Source organism: Streptopelia decaocto, assembly GCF_964273445.1.
Source record: "Streptopelia decaocto genome assembly, chromosome: 2".
Taxonomy (NCBI): Eukaryota; Metazoa; Chordata; class Aves; order Columbiformes; family Columbidae; genus Streptopelia; species Streptopelia decaocto.
The window spans coordinates 5,736,229-5,757,445 of NC_138655.1; the positions used below are offsets into that span (position 1 = coordinate 5,736,229).

The 21,217-nt window shown below is 41.6% G+C and overlaps 1 protein-coding gene across 3 annotated transcripts in view; it reads left to right on the plus strand.

Annotated features, from left to right (window-relative positions):
- TRAPPC9 (trafficking protein particle complex subunit 9) overlaps positions 1 to 21,217 on the plus strand; it is a 517,306-nt gene that overhangs the window by 488,127 nt on the left and 7,962 nt on the right. For all 3 annotated transcript variants that reach the window (XM_082045894.1, XM_082045896.1, XM_082045895.1), the window contains one exon: positions 18,342 to 18,565. In XM_082045894.1, the coding sequence (XP_081902020.1) occupies positions 18,342 to 18,565 (224 nt within the window). The remainder of the gene's footprint in view (positions 1 to 18,341; positions 18,566 to 21,217) is intronic.

The window sequence follows — 21,217 nt, forward strand, 5'->3', positions numbered from 1 at the left end:
TGTTATCTTCTTTGATACAGGTCTCTTTCTGCAAGGTGATACAGTGACTTGAAAAGTAGCGATCCTAATACCAACTCTGCTCATTAGTATAAACAACAAACATCAGCTATTTTATTAATTAACAGCTGTAATGTTCACCCTTGGAAATCTCAACAGAAGAGGCCATTCGTGTGGCTGCCCACAGAAGTTGCTCAGCTGTCAGAGCTGAAGGTGGGAGGTGGTTTTCCAGGGCTTTCAATAAAGTCTGTGTCATACTTGTATTCTACGCAGGGCTCGGCGAGTGGGCAGTCAGGGAAATGGTGTTTACTTGCTTTGATGGCAATTCACACTATGGCCAAGCAATAAAGAGACATGCTTGCAAATAATCCAAGGGAAGATTACAGTCCCCGGTCCCACACAGTGCAAATTCTCATACAGGATTCAAATATTTCACAGAATCACAGAATCCCAGAATATCAGGGATTGGAAGGGACCTGGAAAGCTCATCCAGTGCAATCCCCCCATGGAGCAGGAACACCCAGATGAGGTTACACAGGAAGGTGTCCAGGGGGTTGGAATGTCTGCACAGAAGGAGACTCCACAACCTCCCTGGGCAGCCTGGGCCAGGCTCTGCCACCCTCACCGGGAAGAAGTTTCTTCTCAAATTTAAGTGGAACCTCCTGTGTTCCAGTTTGAACCCATTACCCCTTGTCCTATCATTGGTTGTCACCGAGAAGAGCCTGGCTCCATCCTCCTGACACTCACCCTTTATATATCTGTAACCATGAATGAGGTCACCCCTCAGTCTCCTCTTCTCCAGCTCCAGAGCCCCAGCTCCCTCAGCCTTTCCTCACACGGGAGATGCTCCACTCCCTTCAGCATCTTTGTTGCCCTGCGCTGGACTCTCTCCAGCAGTTCCCTGTCCTGCTGGAACTGAGGGGCCACAACTGGACACAATATTCCAGATGTGGTCTCCCCAGGGCAGAGTAGAGGGGCAGGAGAGCCTCTCTGACCTACTGACCACCCCCTTCTAACCCACCCCAGGTACCATTGGCTTCCTGGCCACAAGGGCCCAGTGCTGGCTCATGGTCACCCTGCTGTCCCCAGCACCCCCAGGTCCCTTTCCCCTACACTGCTCTCCAACAGCTCGTTCCCCAAACTGGAACCTGGGGTTGTTCCTGCCCAGATGCAATTTAGGACTGTTTTGATAGGGTGATAGGTCCAGGTAAAGTAAATTGTTGCTCAGTGTTATTAACAGGCACATCAGATCACAGAGCAAAGATTTGTGAAAATATTTCAGTGGGCTGCAAGAAAAGAAAGAGATTTTGCCATGATTTCTGTCAGATGTTTAGATATATTGTTGGGGTTATTGTGATTCCATGGATTCACAATGCATGAGAAAAATAAGTGTGTTAAATACTGCATTTGCAGGGGAAAAGCTGACTGAGTAAACGTAGCCTTTTTTTCATCTCAGTGTCAAATAGAAATATTCCAGATATAACTAGACCTCATACTTTTAGGCACAGAAAAGCTGCTACTGGCAAAGGATGGAATCCTTCTGGAGAGGCATAATTTGAAGAAAGTTCTGTACTAAACTGTGGACAGGGATGGACAAGACATATATGAAAAGGCCCAATATTTGAAATGCTACAGTAATTTTCAAATGAGTGGGTCGATGGGCAAAAGAAAGCTGACATGGTAAAAAGTATATGATGTACCTATACATGTAGATTGCTACTGGCAAATAACAGTGAATCAATTAGCTATCTTAACTATGAACCTGATAGCTGGAGTGAGTGACTACATATATTTCTCTGTAAACTTAATGGATGTATACATGGATAATTATACATATCATGAGTTCAGCAAGGTCCTAATACCAAATTTAAAATAAATGCAGGAGGCCTAAATGCCCAAGCCACACAGCAAGAGTACACAGGTCATGTATATTAATTACAGTTATCTTATGTGTCAGAGAGCTGGAAGATCCTTCCCTTCTAGACCATCAAAATGTAGGCAAGAAAGAAATATTAGAAATTATCCCAATAGATCGCTATCAGAAAGCATCTCCATGGATTTTTGATCAGGTTAATTACTGTTTACTCAAAGAAGACATAACTACAGCTTGTATTCTATTAACCAAACTACAGCTCACATTTTAGGAACCACAGGCATGCTCCTAGGTTGGAAAGGGGTTGACAGCTCTGTTAATTTTTATCCTCATTCTCACTTTTCTGAACTCCTTAAACCATGTTTTCTCTTTAGCAGAATATACTTGGTTAACTCACTTGTTTAGTGAGTTGTTTTGGGAAGGTAAAGACAGCAGTCCTGCTGCTGAATGACTTCGAGATGTTAAAAATAAATAAAATTTGTGAGTGCCAGTAGATGTCCTGTTGGTCTTTACTGACAGTTGTTCTTTGGTGTGGGACAATATTCAGTTCCAGCTAGTGGCCCCCTTCAAGAAGTGTTGGCACACTGTGGCAGATACTGGCTTTTTTTTCTTAGACAAATACTTCAATAAGAGCAGGTCAAGCTTGCCCAATTTTCAAGTAATTAACAGGTTTATTAGGTGTTTTTTTTTTCCTCCTTTTTAGAGAGAAGATAGTTATACTAATTTAAATTAGATCTCAAAGAAAAGTGTCAGAGGAAATGGACATTTGCTCTTAGAAAGCACTTTTTACTTGAGTTTGCCACGCTCTGCAAAGTAAATCACAGAATCACAGAACGGTTGTGTTTGGAAGGGACCTCTGGCGATCATCCAGTCCAACCCACCTGCTAAAGCAGGTTCACCAGAGCAGATCACACAGGAATGTGTCCAGGTGGGTTTGAATGTCTCCAGAGAAGGAGACTCCACAACCTCTCTGGGCAGCCTGTTCCAGGGCTCAGGCACCTCAAAGGAAAAAAGTTTCCCCTCATATTCACATGGAAGTTCCCATGTTTCAGTCTGTGCCCATTCCCCGTAATCGTATGGTTGGTCACCACTGAAAAGAGTCTGACCCCATCTTCTTGACACCTGCCCTTAAGATATTTATAAGCATTGATAAGATCCCCTCCCAGTCTACTCTTCAGCCTTAGCAATAAAGACAGAAGCAAACAAGGCATTCAGTAGCTTCACCTTCTCTGTATGCTCCATCACCAGGGCACCCACCTCATTCAGCAGCAGGGCCACATTTTCCTTACTCTTCCTTTTGCTGCTGATGCACTTGAAGAAGCCCTTCTTGATGTCCTTGACATCCCTTGCCAGATTTAATTCCAAGTGGACCTTAGCTTTCCTCACTGCATCCCTACGTACGCTAACAACATTCCTATATTCCTCCCAAGCAGTCCAACCCTTTTTCCACATTCCATAAACTTCTTTCTTCCATTTGAATTTGGCAGAATCTCCTTGCTTATCCATGTAAGCCTCCTACTCCCTTTGCTTTACATCCTGCACATGTGCATACATCTTGAGCTTGGAGGAAGCAATGCTTGAATATTAACCAGTTCTCTTGGACCCCCCTACATTCTAGAGCCCTAATGCATGGGATTCCTCCAAGTAGGACCTTGAAGAGGCCAATGTTAGCTCTCTTGAAGTCCAGGTTTGTAATCCTGCCTATTTCTCTGCTTCCTCCATGCAGGATCCTGAACTCCACCATTTCATGGTCACTGCAGCCACAGCTGCCCCATCCTTCACATTCCAAACCAGTCCTTCTTTCTTTGTTAGTACAAGGTCCAGCCACACACCTCTCCTTGTTGGTTTCTCTACCACCTATGTCAAGAATGGAGCCTAGCTACAAATAGAAGTGGGAAAACAAAAGGATGGATGCTACGGTTGAGTTTTATATGATTCAGGTCATTAAAAACAACTGGAACTGACCTTTCCCATCAAAGACAATTCTCCACTACTTTTTTATAATTTTTCAGTGTTTCATGGGTTTGTTGCTTCTGTACTTGCATAAGAAACCTGAGAATAATGTTAAATTTGTTGCATTTTATAGTAACAAATATCATGGCTCAATGTTTTTAAGACAGGGAGTGAGTTCCATTTATACTGAAAGGTCGAATGTTTGGAGTTTATTGTGCTCAACATCTCCATGTCACTTCAACAGCTGGCAAACTCCTTGTGGAACATCTGCTTTCTATTACAGCTGCTCTTCATTGAGGCAGATTGAATGTGGCATCTGAAAGGGCTCTTTGCATATGTGGAGATTTCACTGGTCTTTATGGGACAAAGTGATTATTTAAGGATGGAGATTTTGCCTGTTTTCACATTGTGGTTGCTGTCAGAGGCAAATGCAAGGGACATTAAGAAATGGTCAGGAACAACATGGAGAGAGATGAAAACAAAGAAGAAAAGATAGCAAAGTTCTACATCTTCAGAAACTCCTGAGTTTCTAAAATGCTTGAATTTAACTTTATAGACTTTGAATGCTTTTTGATGTTTTTGAATGAGATGCTTCACTTTAACGGATTATCCTGCTCTGATAGATGTTTAAGATTGATGCTATTTTTAGAACCCTTTCAAAGTCACACCTCTCATGAAGGTAAACAATTTTTCACCTCTGTTTTTTGATTCATTTGTTTTGATCAGGGATACTCTATTGACCAATTTGGTACTTAAATCTCATGAAATCTCATCTTGCTTCTACTCTATGTGCTTTTATCACTAGATGTGTCTCAGGAATATCAGTGATACTTTAATAGCAGAAATAATAACTGGTATTTGGCCAGTGATCTTCCCAAATTACCATCTTGTGATGCCTGTCATTTCTCAATAAAGGATTTTAAGAGATTCTTACTGAGCGGGCTCAAGCGAGAAATCTCTTCAGAGAAGAGGCCCATGAATGGTATACTAATAGGTGGTTATATAGCTATGGGCTGGAGGCTGAAGCCACCTGTATGATATTCCAGAACTATTGTCTGGCAATATGGGTCAGAGCAGTTTGTTGACTCCTACTAACATCTATGAAGATTCGATGCACCTTCTTCCTTCCTTGAAAGCATCTTTTATTTGAATCAGCTATGCCAGGTCAAGCTGGATGCCCTTTGCTTGTCCCCATGCAAGTGGCTGTCATCTCCCCCATGCTGTCCTCTCTTGGAGTCCCCTCTTAGAGCACAGGGGCTCATGTTGCACGTTTGACAAGTGAACCAAAAGGGAACCAAGATTCACAACTGAACTTTCCTAAAGCTCGTGGTCAAGTCTCTGAATGTGAAGATCTTCTAGGAGGTGACTGCAAGTTGTTTTTCTTCTTACTCCCATCCTGACATCTGGCATCCCTTCTGAAACTTTAAGCAGGGAGCCACAGTTTGTATTCTCCTAGTGAGCTCAATTGTACTCCCTGGTTTACAAGGGGGACTATAATATCTCTTTAGGACCTCTATGGAAAAACAGTTAAATTCTATTGTTGCTTGTTACTGCTTCCCCGTAGCTGTTCATCCAGTTGTCATGTTCTCCTGTGGTCTTGCCACTAAGCATGCTAATGCCATTAATGGAAATGGATGAGAGAGAACTTCATTTGTTTCAGAGAATTTTCCAGAAGAGGGCAGCCATAGTTAATTCTGGGTCAGTTCATGTAATACAATGTGAATATAGATTACTGGCAGCATTTGGCTGTGACACTCTGTTGCCCAGCATGGTTTGTGTGCTTAGTTCTTTTAATTTGTTCTTTTGTTTGGATTGCAAGTGCATAAAATATAGACTTTTTCACAAATTAATGCTGGAAAAGACAAACCACATAATAGAGTGGTTAAGTCCTAATGCCCTGTGCTTGCTGAAATCGCAAATGCTCTTGGGAACAGTTTTGATTATATGCCACTGTTTGCTTCATACAGTTTCCAACTGGCTCAAAAGCTTTTCTTCACTCTCTTACTCAAAAATATTTATGGAAAAACATACCCAAACTCTTGCTAGAGACCTGAAAACTTCAGCAAAAAATTGCCCTTGGACAGAAAACTTTTACTTCTTTAGGAGTTTAGAAAGGATCAGGACACAATGATCCTCTCTCCTCTCTTGTTTTACATAGTGTGGATACACACAAAACCTCTCTGAATTTGGATGTAAGGGTGATAAATCAGTGGTGGAGTCACCATCCCTGGAGGGGTTTAAAAGACACATAAATGAGGTTCTTAGGGACATGGTTTAGAGGTGGACTTGGCAGTGTTAGGTGAACGTTTGGACTTGATGGTCTTAAAGGTCTTTTCCACCCAAAATGATTTGATGATTCTATGAATGATGTAAAGGGCATCACATTTTTTAAATACTGCCCTCCCAAGGCTGTTGCTTTGCAAGAACTGCTTCTGGGACTGGGGTTGCTACCAGGACCACATGACATGCACCCTCAGTCTTTGTATTAAGACTGCAAGGAAAGTTGCTTTTTCATATGAAATGTGTACCTTCATTTCTTGCATCAGCTCAAAACAGCAAAAGCTATTTTTCTCTTCGCTTCCTTTTTTTGTTGTTGTTGATTAAAAAAAACCCAACAACTTAGTTTTGCTGTACCACCGAATAAAAACTCCATTAAATACTTTTGACAGATCCCCAGGCAATGCAAATCAATGGATTTTTATAAAGCTAAAAATCTGATCCCTGTAGGTATAGAGGTGATAGGGTTTGGGAGGATTTTTTTGTTTGTGTTTTGTAGGAAGGAACAAGGTGCAATCAGTATCGCTTCACCTGTAAATCCACAAAACGATGCATGACTTCAGAGGTATGACTAAGGAAGCCATCAGGTCTTTCCGTACATTGAATTTTGAGGACTCTTAGCTTCGATTTTGTCAGCTTTGTCAACTTCTTATGCTTTACAACCTCTCTTCATTTCTTAGACAATACACTGATGTGTATCAAACGTACACAGGTAATCTCAAAATACATAGACCATTAAAAGATTGGATCTGTGAGAGCCTGTCAGACAATGCAGTTCTGCTTTGCCTGCCGTGGAGGGTGAGGAGTTAATAATTTCTCTGCTTTTCCATCTGTGGGTCTCTAGAAGGTAGAGCAGACACAATACTGATTCTGTAGATGAGCTGATAGCCCTGGCCAGTCTGCACACAGAGCCTTGTGCAAATAATTCTTAGAAAAGAGACCTAATCAGCTGCCGCACTACGCTGATTTGCACATAATTGTGTCTGTCTTTTAAAAGCCGAAGATAAAAGGACAGAATTTGACACCTGCTCATTGCTTATTTTTCCAGCGGCTCGGCGGGCTGGAGCACAGTTGCGGGTTTTGAGCAAGGAAGGGTTTTGCCACCCGAATGGTCAATTAGAAGGAGAAGGGTTTGCAGGAATGCTTTGCACCTCTTGACAGGTGAAGCCCAAGGCATGGCTCGCAGCCCTGGGTATGGAAAGGATTTAATTCTTTACTTTCTCTAGCTGAACTGGGTGTTTCTTTCTTCTCTCCTTGTTTAAACTTGAATTCTTCATCCTCTCTGAAGTTCACCATTCCACTGAGTTCTCTGTTCCTTCAAAATGTAATGATGGGGAAGGAAGGGCTTCTGAGTGCTTACTTTAACTCTGTTATCAAAGAGTTCTCCTTTAAATAGCATTATTTTTATTTCTATTTAATTTTTCTTACGGTTGAGTTTCCTTTTAGCCTCTCTCTCCCTTCCTGCATGTCCTAGAAATCCTCAGGTTTTACATTTGGTTTAGTGTAAGGAGTTGGTGCCTCAATGAGCCAGCACAGGGATTTTGAAAGCTTCCAATTAAAATGTTTTTCTCTGTCTCCTGGGAGTCAGCTTCCCCTCTCAATTCTACTGGGTAGCTAAGGCATCCATTTCTGCTCAGGAAAAGCTCCCGACTGTTCTTCACAGGACAGGTTAACTCCTTCCCAAAATGTCTCAGTGTCCCCATTTGGAAAACTGGTACAGTGCTCACTTCCTTACCTCACCAAACAGCCTTGAAATTTGATAAGTGTGTGTATATATATATGTATGTATGTATTTATTATTATTATTAATAATAATAATAATAATTTTATTTAAGGTGATTTTTTCTATTGTGTCTGTTTCTCTAGCAGTGCTGGATGGGCATCCCAAGAAAATAGGTCTGCATAGTTCTAGATGCTACACAAATTCTTCTGCTAAGCTCTTAGGAACACAAGTAATTATTGTCCTTAAGAGCCTCTTGTCTAGTATTATATATACATATAAGTGTGTATATATATGTATATGTATTTTATATATGTGCTATAGAAGTATATACGTTATATGGAGGAAAATGATTAGCAGGGAAGTAGAATAGGGGAAAATAGGGTAACACAGTCTAACAGGAGGGAAGTAGTTTTGCACCGATGTTGTAGCCCATGGGTAGCAATGACCACAACTTGCCACCTCTGTAGTAATCAGGTAGCAGGTTTCTGTGGGTATTATTGTGTGACCTGAGCAAAAAGGTTTCAGTTTGCACGGGAAAAGTTGGGTCAGTCTGTGGGGATTTAGCCCAGGCTGAGCTCTACAACTACAGCTAGGAAGTAGACAAGCTGTGAATGATGTCTGTAGACATAACCAGGTCATAGACCTACAGGAAGATCTTTGAAGCAAGGTCTTCAGTAGGTTAAAAAGGCATTTATCTGAAGGTGTCAAAAGCAGAGATGAAGAGACTTTAACTGTTAAGTCTTCTCATCCAATTAGATCTTAGACAAGGGTTTGGCAATGTAGGCAGAGCGAAAAGGTCAAATTTGGAGAAGCTTTGTAGAAAGTGGCATCAGGATTTAATCACAGACTGGAGGTGTGAGTCATGAGAGGAGATCAAGTCAAAGAGAAAGCCAAGACTGGCAGAAAGGTGTCTGATTTTATTTCTGAAATTAAGACAGGTATGGAAAGTAAAGGACTTCATGAAAAATTCAGGAGCTAGGTTTTGAGCATGTTCAGTTTTAGCAAGTATTAATAATAAATTATTAACAGAATGATCTGAGAGGCCAAAAATTGTTTGGATTCATGATTCTAAGCTTAAATATTTCTTGATCTCAGTAAGTTTGGTTGTTATTTGTGTGTTCATATCCTGTCTAACAAGGAAGAATATGGATTTGTGTCACAGAGAATGACCGAAAGCTTCCATCTACATAAACCTTCTGTTGTGGACTCAAATGGGATTTTGAGACAGGCCATGGTGTAGAAGAGGTTACAATCAGAATTAAGAAGTCACAGCACCATAGTAGGGCTTGATAGTTTCCTAGTCACATCTACCTAGATTACTGTCTCATGTCTTAACACAAAAGTGGCAGAATGGACTAACCATACCTACGGAAAATAGTACAAATTTAACTCAGTCCACTGGTAGGTAAAACAACTTGGAGTCATTAGGCTGAAATATAATGTGACTGAAATGCAAAGAACCTTCATTAAGAATCTGTCCGTTTTAATGTGCACCTCTGCTTTTGAGCAACTCTGATCTGTAGACATTAGCCACGTGTAATCTGGTAACAACACGTCACACCTTCCCTGTACATAAAGTGCTGCGATACAGCGTTGGTACCTGGAGTTGCTTAATATCTCTCATTTAGCTCAGCTCATTGCACTTCAATCATGGTTGGGCTAAAGGAGACCCGTGATGCTCAGTGTCCTAGTGCCCATGTTTGCACAGTTGCTGCAACATGGTAAATCATCTACCTGCCTGTTAATAGAAGGTTATATATTATCTTGTACCAGCCTTTGGCTGCTCTACAAGGATACAAAAATTATTATGGCCTGGACATCTCGTGCAATATTTCACAGTTCCTTTTTTTAAGACAAGCATGGAAAATGGGTCATGTACCTGTAGTTTTTCTTTACATAATAAGTATCGCTTTTTTTTGCTTTCTTAAAGCATCGTGCCCCCATGTCTCTATACATGTGCATGTGGAGATAACCTCAGCTCTCTTCTCAACTACATTTGAGTTCCTTCTGCTTCAGACAGTACATCACATACCTCATCATACAGCAGCCCCAAATACTCCTCAAATATGCCAATTATACTATGCAGAGGATTAATTTAACTAGGAGTTTTAAACATAGCTACCTGTTAGGTGTGATCCCTTATCTATGTAAGAGTCCAGAGCACCACTATGTGTCTGTTGAATGGGGACAATACTGTTTCCACTTGAAACAGAAAATCCAGAAAAAGGTTTACACTTCTATATTGCCGTATTCAGGGAGAGTTTAGGTAAGTAGAATGTGTGGTGAAATCCACATATTTGATTTTGCGTGCACAGAATTGAGGACAGGAGCCTAGATTTGTGTCTCTGCTGTGAATTAGGTATCACTTCTTCTGTGATCATGTGCTGGTTCACTACGATCTCCACTGGGGATGTGCCACAATCACCGTCCTTATCACTGATTTCTGGAGCAGATAACACTCCCTAGAGGTCTCCTGTCTACTTAGTCTCTAGACTAAACCTGCTTTGAGATCAGAGAGACTCCCAAACCAGCACATAAGAGCTACAGACTCTTTTTTTACCATTAACTTTTCAGCCACAAGTCAGAAACTTTCACAAAGGTTACATGAGACCTTTGAAAATCTCCTCTTCAGAGGGAAAGGTTTGTCTCACATCCATCATTGCAGAATCACAGAAAGAAGAAGAAAATTTCAAGTCTCATTATGCATCCAGTGAGGAATAAGTTGATTTTCTTTCAGTAAGCTGTAGGTTAAGCCACTTTTTTCATGACCTGCAGCGGTTTTGCACAAAGCTGCCACTATACAAAAAATAGTGTTATGTGATATATCCTAGTATGGATTAGTTTTGTTCAAATGTAATATAGGACTTTTTAAATTTCCTTTTTTCCTTTCATTTTTTTTTTCCACAACAGAGGGTAAGAATGCTCTGAAAATAGTCCTGCCACAAACAAGCTGTAGAAATAAAGTTTTCAATAACCTAAAATAATGTGCAAATCCTGTAATAGTGACGTTTCAAAACATACGCATACAGTGTATTCCAGCCTGACCTTCTGGCTGTGTAGCAGATAATCAAAAGAAGCCTGCAAATCCACTTGTGATAAATAGATAAAAAGGGGTTGTCCCACATTCAGAAATGAGACTATTTAAGCAAGCTGGGTCTATGCCATGGAATATTTTAAAATAACTCAGGCTCACTGGGAAACACATAGCTTTGAGAATTTAAAATGTTTGGGGTCTGCCTTTGAGCATTTAGATTGGGACTGGACACAAGCAGTACAAACTCTGAAGTGATTTTCGCTTTGATACCAAGTTGGTCTAATCACCAAATGACAGGTTATCTCGGCTGCCAGAGGAGAAATGAGACACACAAGTACCAGCCACGTGCCAGCAATTTCACATGGTAGGAAATATGTCTATCATAGAAGGCATGTGCAAAATCAAATAACTCCCACCAAAACCAGAAGAGTTGCACTGGACAACTCATTTCTTAAATAAATCTGTAGTTAATGTGCATTCAAGTTTGCTGTTTTAATCACAGAATCACAGAATCACAGAATATCAGGGGTTGGAAGGGACCTGGAAAGCTCATCCAGTGCAATCCCCCCATGGAGCAGGAACACCCAGATGAGGTTACACAGGAAGGTGTCCAGGCGGGTTGGAATGTCTGCAGAGAAGGAGACTCCACAGCCTCCCTGGGCAGCCTGGGCCAGGCTCTGCCACCCTCACTGGGAAGAAGTTTCTTCTCAAATTTAAGTGGAACCTTTTGTGTTCCAGTTTGAACCCCTTGTCCTATCATTGGTTGTCACCGAGAAGAGCCTGGCTCCATCCTCCTGACACTCACCCTTTATATATCTGTAACCATGAATGAGGTCACCCCTCAGTCTCCTCTTGTCCAGCTCCAGAGCCCCAGCTCCCTCAGCCTTTCCTCACACGGGAGATGCTCCACTCCCTTCTGCATCTTTGTTGCTCTGTGCTGGACTTAAGATCCCGAGTAAAAGCTGGAAACAGTCAAACCTCAGAGCACTAGTCACGTTCATGCTTGTCTTTTCAGCTAGCGTGACCCTGGTACTTAGAGTTAATTGAAGAAGATTGTACTATGTCTAAATGTTTATAGACAAGATCGAGTAGAACTGAAACCGAATGCTGATCAGGTGTCTGCCCAGGATAGATTTGGAGATCAAAATTGGACATAAACATTATACTGATTTGGAGGAAGAAAGCTTGCTCAATCCGAATGAACAACGTTGAGAAGTCCTTTTGCAAGCGAGTCCTCTGGGGATGCTGCAGCATCCTCGGTCCATTGTCGTCACAGAGTTAAGCACAGACAGAAACTCGAAACAATTTGGCAAGAGCGATAATCGGACCAGTCGGGATCTGTCATCAGCATACTGGCCACTGCAAAAGAGTGATTAAATAGGAAGACACAGACAATTATCGAAGACTAATTGCTTATTGTTGCTAGAACTATATTTTAAATGTGTTTTTCTTTTTTAATTGCTTTTGGAGCGAGTGAAGTGTCCTTAATTCAATTGTAAAATATTTGGGAATGGGAAGCCGGCCAGGAATCAGGCAGCTCAGAGGTCTTCTGAAGGCAATTGCCTCTTTCACCAGCCTGTATTCATGTTCAGTTGTCCCGTCCTCTGCAACTTCCCAGTTTTCAGGTCTGTGCCCGTATGTAAGCAGAAGGTCTCTGGGTTGTTGGTACTTGCAGGAAGCACCACTAGTTTGTTCATGTCTTTTTCTGTATTTTTTATTCATCCCTGTCCAAGGGCCTTGACCCAAAGAGGAGCTGAACTCTTCTGGTCCATCAGGGTTTTGGATCAGCAGGCTCTGAGTATAAGGGCACCTTCGAGGACAGGACTAGCAGGGGTTGGCAAGGTGAAATATTCATATAATTTGAACATGTTACAATACAAATATTTGTATACCTCTGTGCTCTGTTACTATTGACTGCAATTAAATTATGCAGGGGATGGACTTGGCTCAGTATTTTGTCAGTATAATGATGAATGAACACGAGGATGTTATTCCGAGTTAAGACGGTCAGGTTTGGTGTGAGGAGCAGCAGATCCAAAACACATACAGAAGATTTTATGCAAATATCTACGAGGCTCTTGTGCTGTTAAATAACCATTCAGCATTTTCATGAAGAGAGTGACAGTGAACACAGTTTTTATATTCATAGCAATATCTTTTGTATGGATGTATTCAGCTGTGAAAATAGTGCAGGACCTCGTAATGGACGAACAAATGTAACCAGTGCGATATCTCTGTGTGTAAATAATTTGCATGAGTGGTTTGGAAAATGAAAAGAAACTGGTCTACATGAGGGAGAATAAGTGGGAAGAGGGGAAACAGAAGCAGTGTTTAGGTTCACATATTGGAAGGGATACATAAAAAAAATGAAGGAACCTGTTGTTTTAACAGGATGCCACATATTATCTGCCAGCTCCTCTGAACAGCTGAATGAACCCCAAATAAAAACTGATAAAACTGTTGCTGGCCTGAAATGCAGCGTGAAAGGAGGGACAGGGAACTTGCTTGTTTGGAGATAGGCAGGTTCAGTTTGCTCTGTAGTGCAGGTTTTTTTGTCTTTCTCCATTCTGAACTTTCATCCATCTGCATAATTTGTAAGCTCAGAAATTGACAGACTGACTGGTCCTTTCATTGCTCTTTTAGGGCAATTAAAAGTAAAGCTGGCCTGGGCAGGCATTTTAATCAGCACTTTAGATTTGGTGAACACAGGAAAACTGAATCATTCTGCAAGACTTTCACTGCAGCAGCTCCGGATTGGGCTCTTGGTCTTTGGCTTTTCTCCATCAAAGCACATGATGGACATTATCTAGACACATCAGTGTTGCTGCTCCCTTCTCAGACCACGGCTCTCCCAGTTCACAGATGAGTGAAACTACTGTTTTGGAACAGCTCTAACAGCATAAAAAATGGTTGATTGACTGAAATTCCCCTACCACAGTAGAGCCGATGCTTTGCTGGGCATGAAGATCTCTTTTACCTCTTTTGTGAGGATGTATTTACTCATCTGGGCATCTCTTGCCTTGAATTTTGTTGACCTACTTGTTTTGTGTGAAGTCACGGCACTTGGAGGTGTTTGTCTTGAGCCAGGTTCCCAGCTGCAGCAAACAGCAGGGCCCAACACATCTGCATCAGCTGGGCATTCAACATCAAGATTAAGAGCAAATAGACAATGGAAATTTCTCCACCTCCCACGGTAAAGATGGGCACAAACACCCTGCCTTCCTATGCAGCCCGTTCTTTAAAATCAACTCTAATTTGAGTGAGGAGAGTAAACAATCTTGGAAGATGCGTTTCCACTGAGATTAAACATGTATTTGTATACGGCTTTCCAAAATTAAACTTTCACAGTGGCAAACAGGGAGTTGAGTGTGGAAATGTAATTAGCCACGACTCAGGACTCTTAATGTACAGGTGGGACGATGAGTTGCGAGTGCTTACACGGAAACTTGAAGTAGCAAGATTGACTTACTGTCTCTTAATATGAGCATAATAAATAACGTGAAATGTTAATAATGTGGCGTTCGTTTCCAAGCTGCTCCTTTGGGTGACATGCACCTGGCAGGTAATGGTAAATGATGTTTTTCTTGTGGAATAGTGGTTGTGTTCCTGTTAGTAACATTCATTCTTCCTCCTTGAGAGTTTTGAGATCCTGAAAGACACTATAAAAATTCTGGTCTATTATTCCGATGTATTTTTTTGTGTGTCAATGAGCATCACCTATCAGCCAGGCTGTGAAGCAGCTTTTCCAACTCAAAAATGAATTCACGGAGGTCCTAAAAGGCTTGGCTAAAGGCCAGCAGTGAAAAAGCAAGGCTTTCCAATCACCTTTCTTAGTGGCTTATATCATCCTAATCCTCTGCCTTCCAAATGTGTTGGGCAACATTTTCCCCCTTGGTACAATAATCACTTAGAGAAGGTCCTAGAGACAAACCAAGAGTGTTCCTGTGCCTCTTCATTGGTACGTGGCCAAGACTGTGTCTTTCCTTTCTTTTGTGACTATCAAGGATTGCAGGTTAATGTTGGCACCCAAGGATACTTCCCATAGGGGACATGTGTAGGTAAATATGCAGGAAAGGGAAGAGAGAGAGGGGGAAAAAGCAGCATTCTGTTGGCTTATTAAAGTACTTTTTAAGGATTTAACTTTTAATTAGAATGAGTTTGCTATGTGTTTGTGGGTCTTTTTCCCCTGACAGCCAGAGTTTACGCTTCCACATTTTTTATGTAAACACGCTGTTTGCATTAAACTTGTAATTTTCTGAAATACTGTTTATCTCGTATCTGAATCTTTGGAAGATGGAGATATGGCCATGACTTTCTTCTGAGCGACTGTATCTTCCGATCGAGAGCTCCTGTGTGCTGAAGCCAGTAATGATTCACTCTCGCAGCAGTGGTGTGAGCAGTCTCAGCTTTTATACGCCATCTGTGTGAGTGAGCTGAATCTGCAGAAATGGGACCCTGTACACATGTCTTTTCCTCTGCTCATGGATGAAAATATTAAAGCAAAATCCGTATGGTCCACGAGATGTTTTCTGTGTCAGGAAGGAGTAAAACTGCCTGTCAAACCAAGCTGTTCTCTCTGATGAGAGGGGACTGTTTTTAAACACTCCTTTCCATAGTATTTTGCACGCCAGCCGTGTGTGTTTTCTCATCTGACATCTCATTGGGAGACTTCGGCTTCAGTACTTCAGGAAGGAAGGGTGTGCTGGGAGGGAAGGAAATAATCCCTTAATGTGTACACAAGCACGTGTGCACACACAACCTTAAATTAATCAAAGAAAATTAATCTGCTTGAGCCAAGCTTAATTGCTTCTCTTTTTTTTTTGGATTTTCTATTTTCACATGGAGATATTGGGAAGCAATGCTCTGAGCTGTTATTAGATACAAAGGTGGAGACAGAGGGCAAAGGATTCATTTACAATTCCTACAGCAGAGCATTGAATTTTAAAGCTAAAAGGAAAGTTGATGAGCAGCTTGAAAATAAAGGTTCATCCACTTAGCTTACTGAGTATTTCTAAAGGTTCATGCTGGTCTGGGGAGCCAAGTGTTCTCACAGTTCTAAGACCTGCTGGCTGGAGGAAACAGGAAAAAAAACCAAGGGATTTATTTACATTTTCTTTTTTAAATGAAGGCACCTTGCAGGGAGAAACTTGAAAACATGAACTGCAATAAAGTCATGAATTAATAGAAATGCATTTCTTTTGAGGGAAGCTTCACTTCTGTGGCAGTGAAGCGTAAACATGATACACACACACAAGCACACACACTGTTATAACCACCACTTCTCCTTCATGGTCCTAGGGCAATCCTGCAGAAAGCAATTTGATCACGTTGGGCAGGAGAGCCCATAACATTAGAGTGTACTATTGCAAAGAAAACCAATTCCAAACAGGTTTTCTAGCTCTTTCCTAAAATGCAATGGTGAGTATCACTTCCTTTCACAGAATCACAGAATCATAGAATGGTTGAGGTTGGAAGGCACCTCTGGACATCATCTGTTCCAACCCCCTGTTCAAATGGGGCCACCTAGAGCTGGTTGCCCAAGACCGTGTCCAGATGGCTTTTGAGTATCTTCAAGGATGGAGACTCCTCAGCTTTCCTGGCCAACCTGTGCCAGTCAATGGTCACCCTCACACTAAAAAAGCTTTTCCTGATGTTCAGAGGGAACCTCCCGTGTTTCAATTTGTGCCTGTTGCCCTGATCCTGGGACTGGGCACCACCGAAAGAGCCTGGCTCTGTCTTCATTGCTCCCTCCCTTTGGGTATTTATAGACATTGATAAGATCCCCCTGAGCCTTCTTTATGCTGAACAGCTCTGGCTCTCTCAGCCTCTCCTCACAGGAGAGATGCTCCAGTTGCTTAATCCTCTTCATGGCCATTCACTGGACTCTTCTCACTATATCCTTGTCTCTCTTGTATTGACGAGCCCACAACTGGACACAACACTCCAGCTGTGGCCTCACCAGTGCTCTCGTTGTCAAAAACTGGGCATTTCCTTTGGAAAGGGTAGATTGGCACAGGGACTGTTCCAGCTGGGACACCGGCATTGGTTTTGTGTAGCTGCAGCCTGAGCCCTGCGGGGTTTCTTTGTGCTCGCTCTGCCAAGCCTCTTGTATCTGGGACTTGCTGCTGCATTTGGGCAGCTTTGGTCAAGGAGGGGTTTTCATCTGAGTAGCTCAGCTTTGATGACCCAACCTCTGGAAAAAAAGTCCCTTTTTGAACTTGTTTCTTCTTTGACACAAGTATTTTTTAAAATTTATTTTATTTCCCCGCCCCGAGATCCTGTGCTAAGGCTTGTTCGGTTTGCCAGGCTAAAGGACATCATGACCTGCATCATTTTGTAGTGTTTCTTCTGTGAAAGCTCCTGAAGCATAGTGTCTTTTCTTGAAGAGGGGATATTACTAATGTAAGTCCGATGCTGTTGGCAGAGGAATAAGATGGTGTATGTCATAAGGCAAGCAACTGAGGAGGAGCTGGAGTGATTGAAACACCTCATGGGTGTATGAGATGGTGGGGATAGGTATTCACACAGAGGATGCTTTCTTACATGTGCCTAGGGCTTTCTCTTATCTCTGAACATGAACTCGTAGTGAAATAGAAATGTTTCTGTATTAATAGTACATTGGAGATAACCCCCATCTGAAAAATACAGTAATGCTACACTACTGGGAATCCTTTCAGAGCAGGGAATTGGACCAGCAATCTCATAGTGTGTTGGTAATGAAACATTTTGGTTCTATATAAGCAAATGGGCAAGGTTAGTGGACACATTACTCCAGCTGTCATTGTCCCAGCAGTAACCAATTTAGAGGCTTTGTATTTTCTGCTATCCCAGTAAGGGAAAGAAAAGTAGAAAGTTAAAAATAGAAATCCCAGAATGAATTAAAGCGCAAAGAGTGAACAAGCTTGTAGTATTGCTGTATAATTCTAAAATCCCTTTTTTCCCTATAATCTGGACCTTAATATATGTATTACTGTGCAAATTCTAGCAGTGTCTCTCCTGCTCCAAAACGTCATCTCCATACAGGAGGGTTTATTCTGGCTGTAACATGTGAACATGGGCATACAGCCCTGGATTATCTAGATGCCATTTGTACCGATGATTCCTGTTTGTATTTCCATTCACATGATGCTGTTGATTTGCAGGAGAAGCATGAGAAGTTGCTTCTGACTTTGGCCTGTAAGGGCGGAGGTTAAAAAGATATGTTCTGGTGCTTGTGTATAGACCATAATTGAGTTTTTTCATAGCTTTTTCAACCGTTGTGGACAGATATTGGACTTTCATGAACTGGTTGTTGCAAGTAGTTTCCCTGCAATGCTACTCTACACAACACTGCAGCACTGGGTCTTCTTTCCTAAGGTTGACCATCACGCACTCTTGGGTTCACTTAGGTTACTTTTTCTTCTTGAGTCTCCTAATAATCCAGCTTAATACAGGTTCTAAAGCAGGAGTCCGAAATAACATGGAACTTTTTTCTTGATTTGCAGATATCCTCGTTGACGGCAAGCTTTGCGACTGCGATATCGTGGTGGACTGCAAAGTGGGGGACCCCATCCCGTTGGAGGTGAAGCTGACCAACTGGAGCAAACACAGCGTAGGGCCCTTTGCGCTCACCATGACGCCCTACCAGGATTACCAAAACGGGGTGCACAACTATGAGCTGCAAGATGCCATCACCTTTGTGGGATCCAACACCTTCTACATCGATGCAGTAAGTCTTTCTATCAAGCGGGTCCCAATTCTGGATTATGTATATTTGCAGAAAAGGGCTTTGTTATTCAATTGTGCATTTTAAGGCACATTACTCCTTGGAAAGCACCACAATTGTGGCAGCTGTTGCTAAAGGTGCTGCTAGGTTTGGGGACATAGAATCATCTCTCTGAGATAGTTTAAGACTGTAATTTCCTGTTACGTGAACAACTAGCAAACTATCACTTTTGTTGACTCCAGATCTGAACCTAGATAAAATGTTTAATACCATATTGCCAGTCCCTTGAGCCATCCAGTGCAGCCTGCAGTAGTAGATTTTAAGTAACTTTTTCTCTTTAGTCCATAAGAAACATTCCCCAGGCTGAGCCAAGGAACTCAGCAAATCAGTTTTAGTCAGGTCCTGAGGAAATGCAACGGACTACAGAAAGAAAATGCTAACCATTAATGACCAAAATTATGAGATGCTTCATGTCCTTGTCACGACAAAGAAAAATTGAAAACATGTTTAAATGAGACAAAAAAGTCTCTTTTTTAGAACAATTGAGACTTTTATGTTTCTCTCAATTTCTTCTTTATAAAACTCAAGTCTAGTAGCTTTTTGCTTCTAAGGCAAGACACTGAAAATACAGATGGAGCTACACTTTCCCACATCCTTCCTCCAAAAAAATGCAACAACACAAAATCAGGAATGAAAAACATATGGACATACTGCAGAGTAGAATAAGCAGTATTTCTGGTAACTTATAAAATAAACATGAAGAAGAGGGTGAGTGTTTGGGATAGTGCTTAGGGCCTTTGCTTAGGTCAGCTCTTCGGATAGGTAATAAAATGTACCTGTCAAAACTGAATATTTAAGTGAGCCTTAGTAAGAAGAAAATTAAAGGTTAACCACAGGAATAGTCGCCATGCTTATTTTTCAGTTACGCATCATGGGAAGAAACTATTTCAAAAAAGCTAATGAGCGTGGAGTACACCATCAACTTGAATTTTAATGGGGGCTCAGTATATTCTTAGCTGAATAATTTAGGTATGTCAACAGAAATAATCAAGAGATGACTTTCTTTCTGACAATGTGGATTTTTTAATCAGAGTGGCAGTGTTTGGATGTCCAGCCGCCGAAGGGCCTGACCCTCCAGGCTAATGAGGGAAAAGGGAGATGTCAGCATGATGTATTCTTGCCTTCTGATTGAGTCTTCTATGGGGGAAAAAGTCAAGAGGTCACATCTCTTGTGCCTTCCCATACGTTATAGTCCCCGCTTTTGCCCCGTTATTCAGTATTGAGATATTTCTCCTGTAAACACAGTCCTCGGTAAGTTAAAAATAGAGAGTTTTGTTGGGGTTTTTTTCTGCTATTTGTCCTTCTTGTCATCCATAAAGGTGAAATTAAGAAACCGTTTACTCTTAGACACGAAGTGTTATATTTCACGGTGTGTAGTGTTGATACTTGTCCTACACAGGCTCCCAAAGAAAATGCTTAGTCTGATTTCTTTGAGGCATAGAGCCCTGATAGTGGAAGAAAAATCTTCAAACAGTGTATCGAATTCTGTCAGAGGCCTTTTTGTCCCCCGTAATAACTAATTCAGTAATGGAAAAAAGATTTCAGAAAGCTGCACTGGTTTCGGAGACAAGTAGAAAGTCCTGGTTTGTGCATTTGGTGCTTCAGGGAAGGATGAACATACTCAAAATTATGTTCATGCTCTGGGTCTGGCAGAAACTCAGATGCTGATTAAGAAACTGAAGAAGTTCATGTTTGGGTGAGGTGAAAGATTATCGGAGTTTCTCTTTTTTATAAAAGAAAGCTGACACACTGGACCAGATTCCCCGCTGGTGTAACTCAGTGCTGTTCTATCGAAGCTATTAAACATCTGCCCATTATTTTTATAAACGGAGGTCATGGGCACATGATTATTTTGCTTGCTTAATGGAGGTGGATTGAGATGCTCCTGTTTCCCAGCTGCTTGTTTCTGCCCCTCTGCAGGAAGATGCTCCCCCCTTCCCCAGCAAACCCAGCGGGAGAGGTGGCGTGAGCATTTATTTGCGTGAAAAGTTGGCCAGTTTAGCAAAAACTATGTTTGTCAGCAGTTTAAGCTAATTGGGCTGACTTTACACTGACACTGGCAAGGAGTTGGTGACATGATTTATTACACTGCTGAGCTGGGTGGGGGGAAGGATGGAGAACTGGCATATGGTTTGGTGTATCAGTAATGTACGGTCAAGAACAAGTGGGAGCATCAGGTATTACAGCACGAGAATATACTTCTCACGCCCTGAAAATTTCGCCTGTTGTCATGCTGATGCAGAAACTACAACATCATTGGTCCTCAATTGAATATGATCTCTTTGGGGAAAAACAAACCCAAGCCCCCTCTTCTTTCCCAAATGTTAATTTCATACTAAGGCTGATGCTCAGCAGATCACAACTATTTTTCCTTCCAGATTAAAAAGTTTCAAATCAGTTTCTGCTGCTATCTGAAAGACAGGGGATATATATAGGACTTTTCAGTGTGCACGTGCTACTTCACGGCATTAATATAAACTGGTTAAAGGGTAAAAGTCATATGATTTTATAGTTCTCCTTTTTGCAACTTGAAGTCTGGGTTAGATGAATTATCTGAAGGCAATGAGTGCTTTTCCACCTTTCTGTGCTCCTACT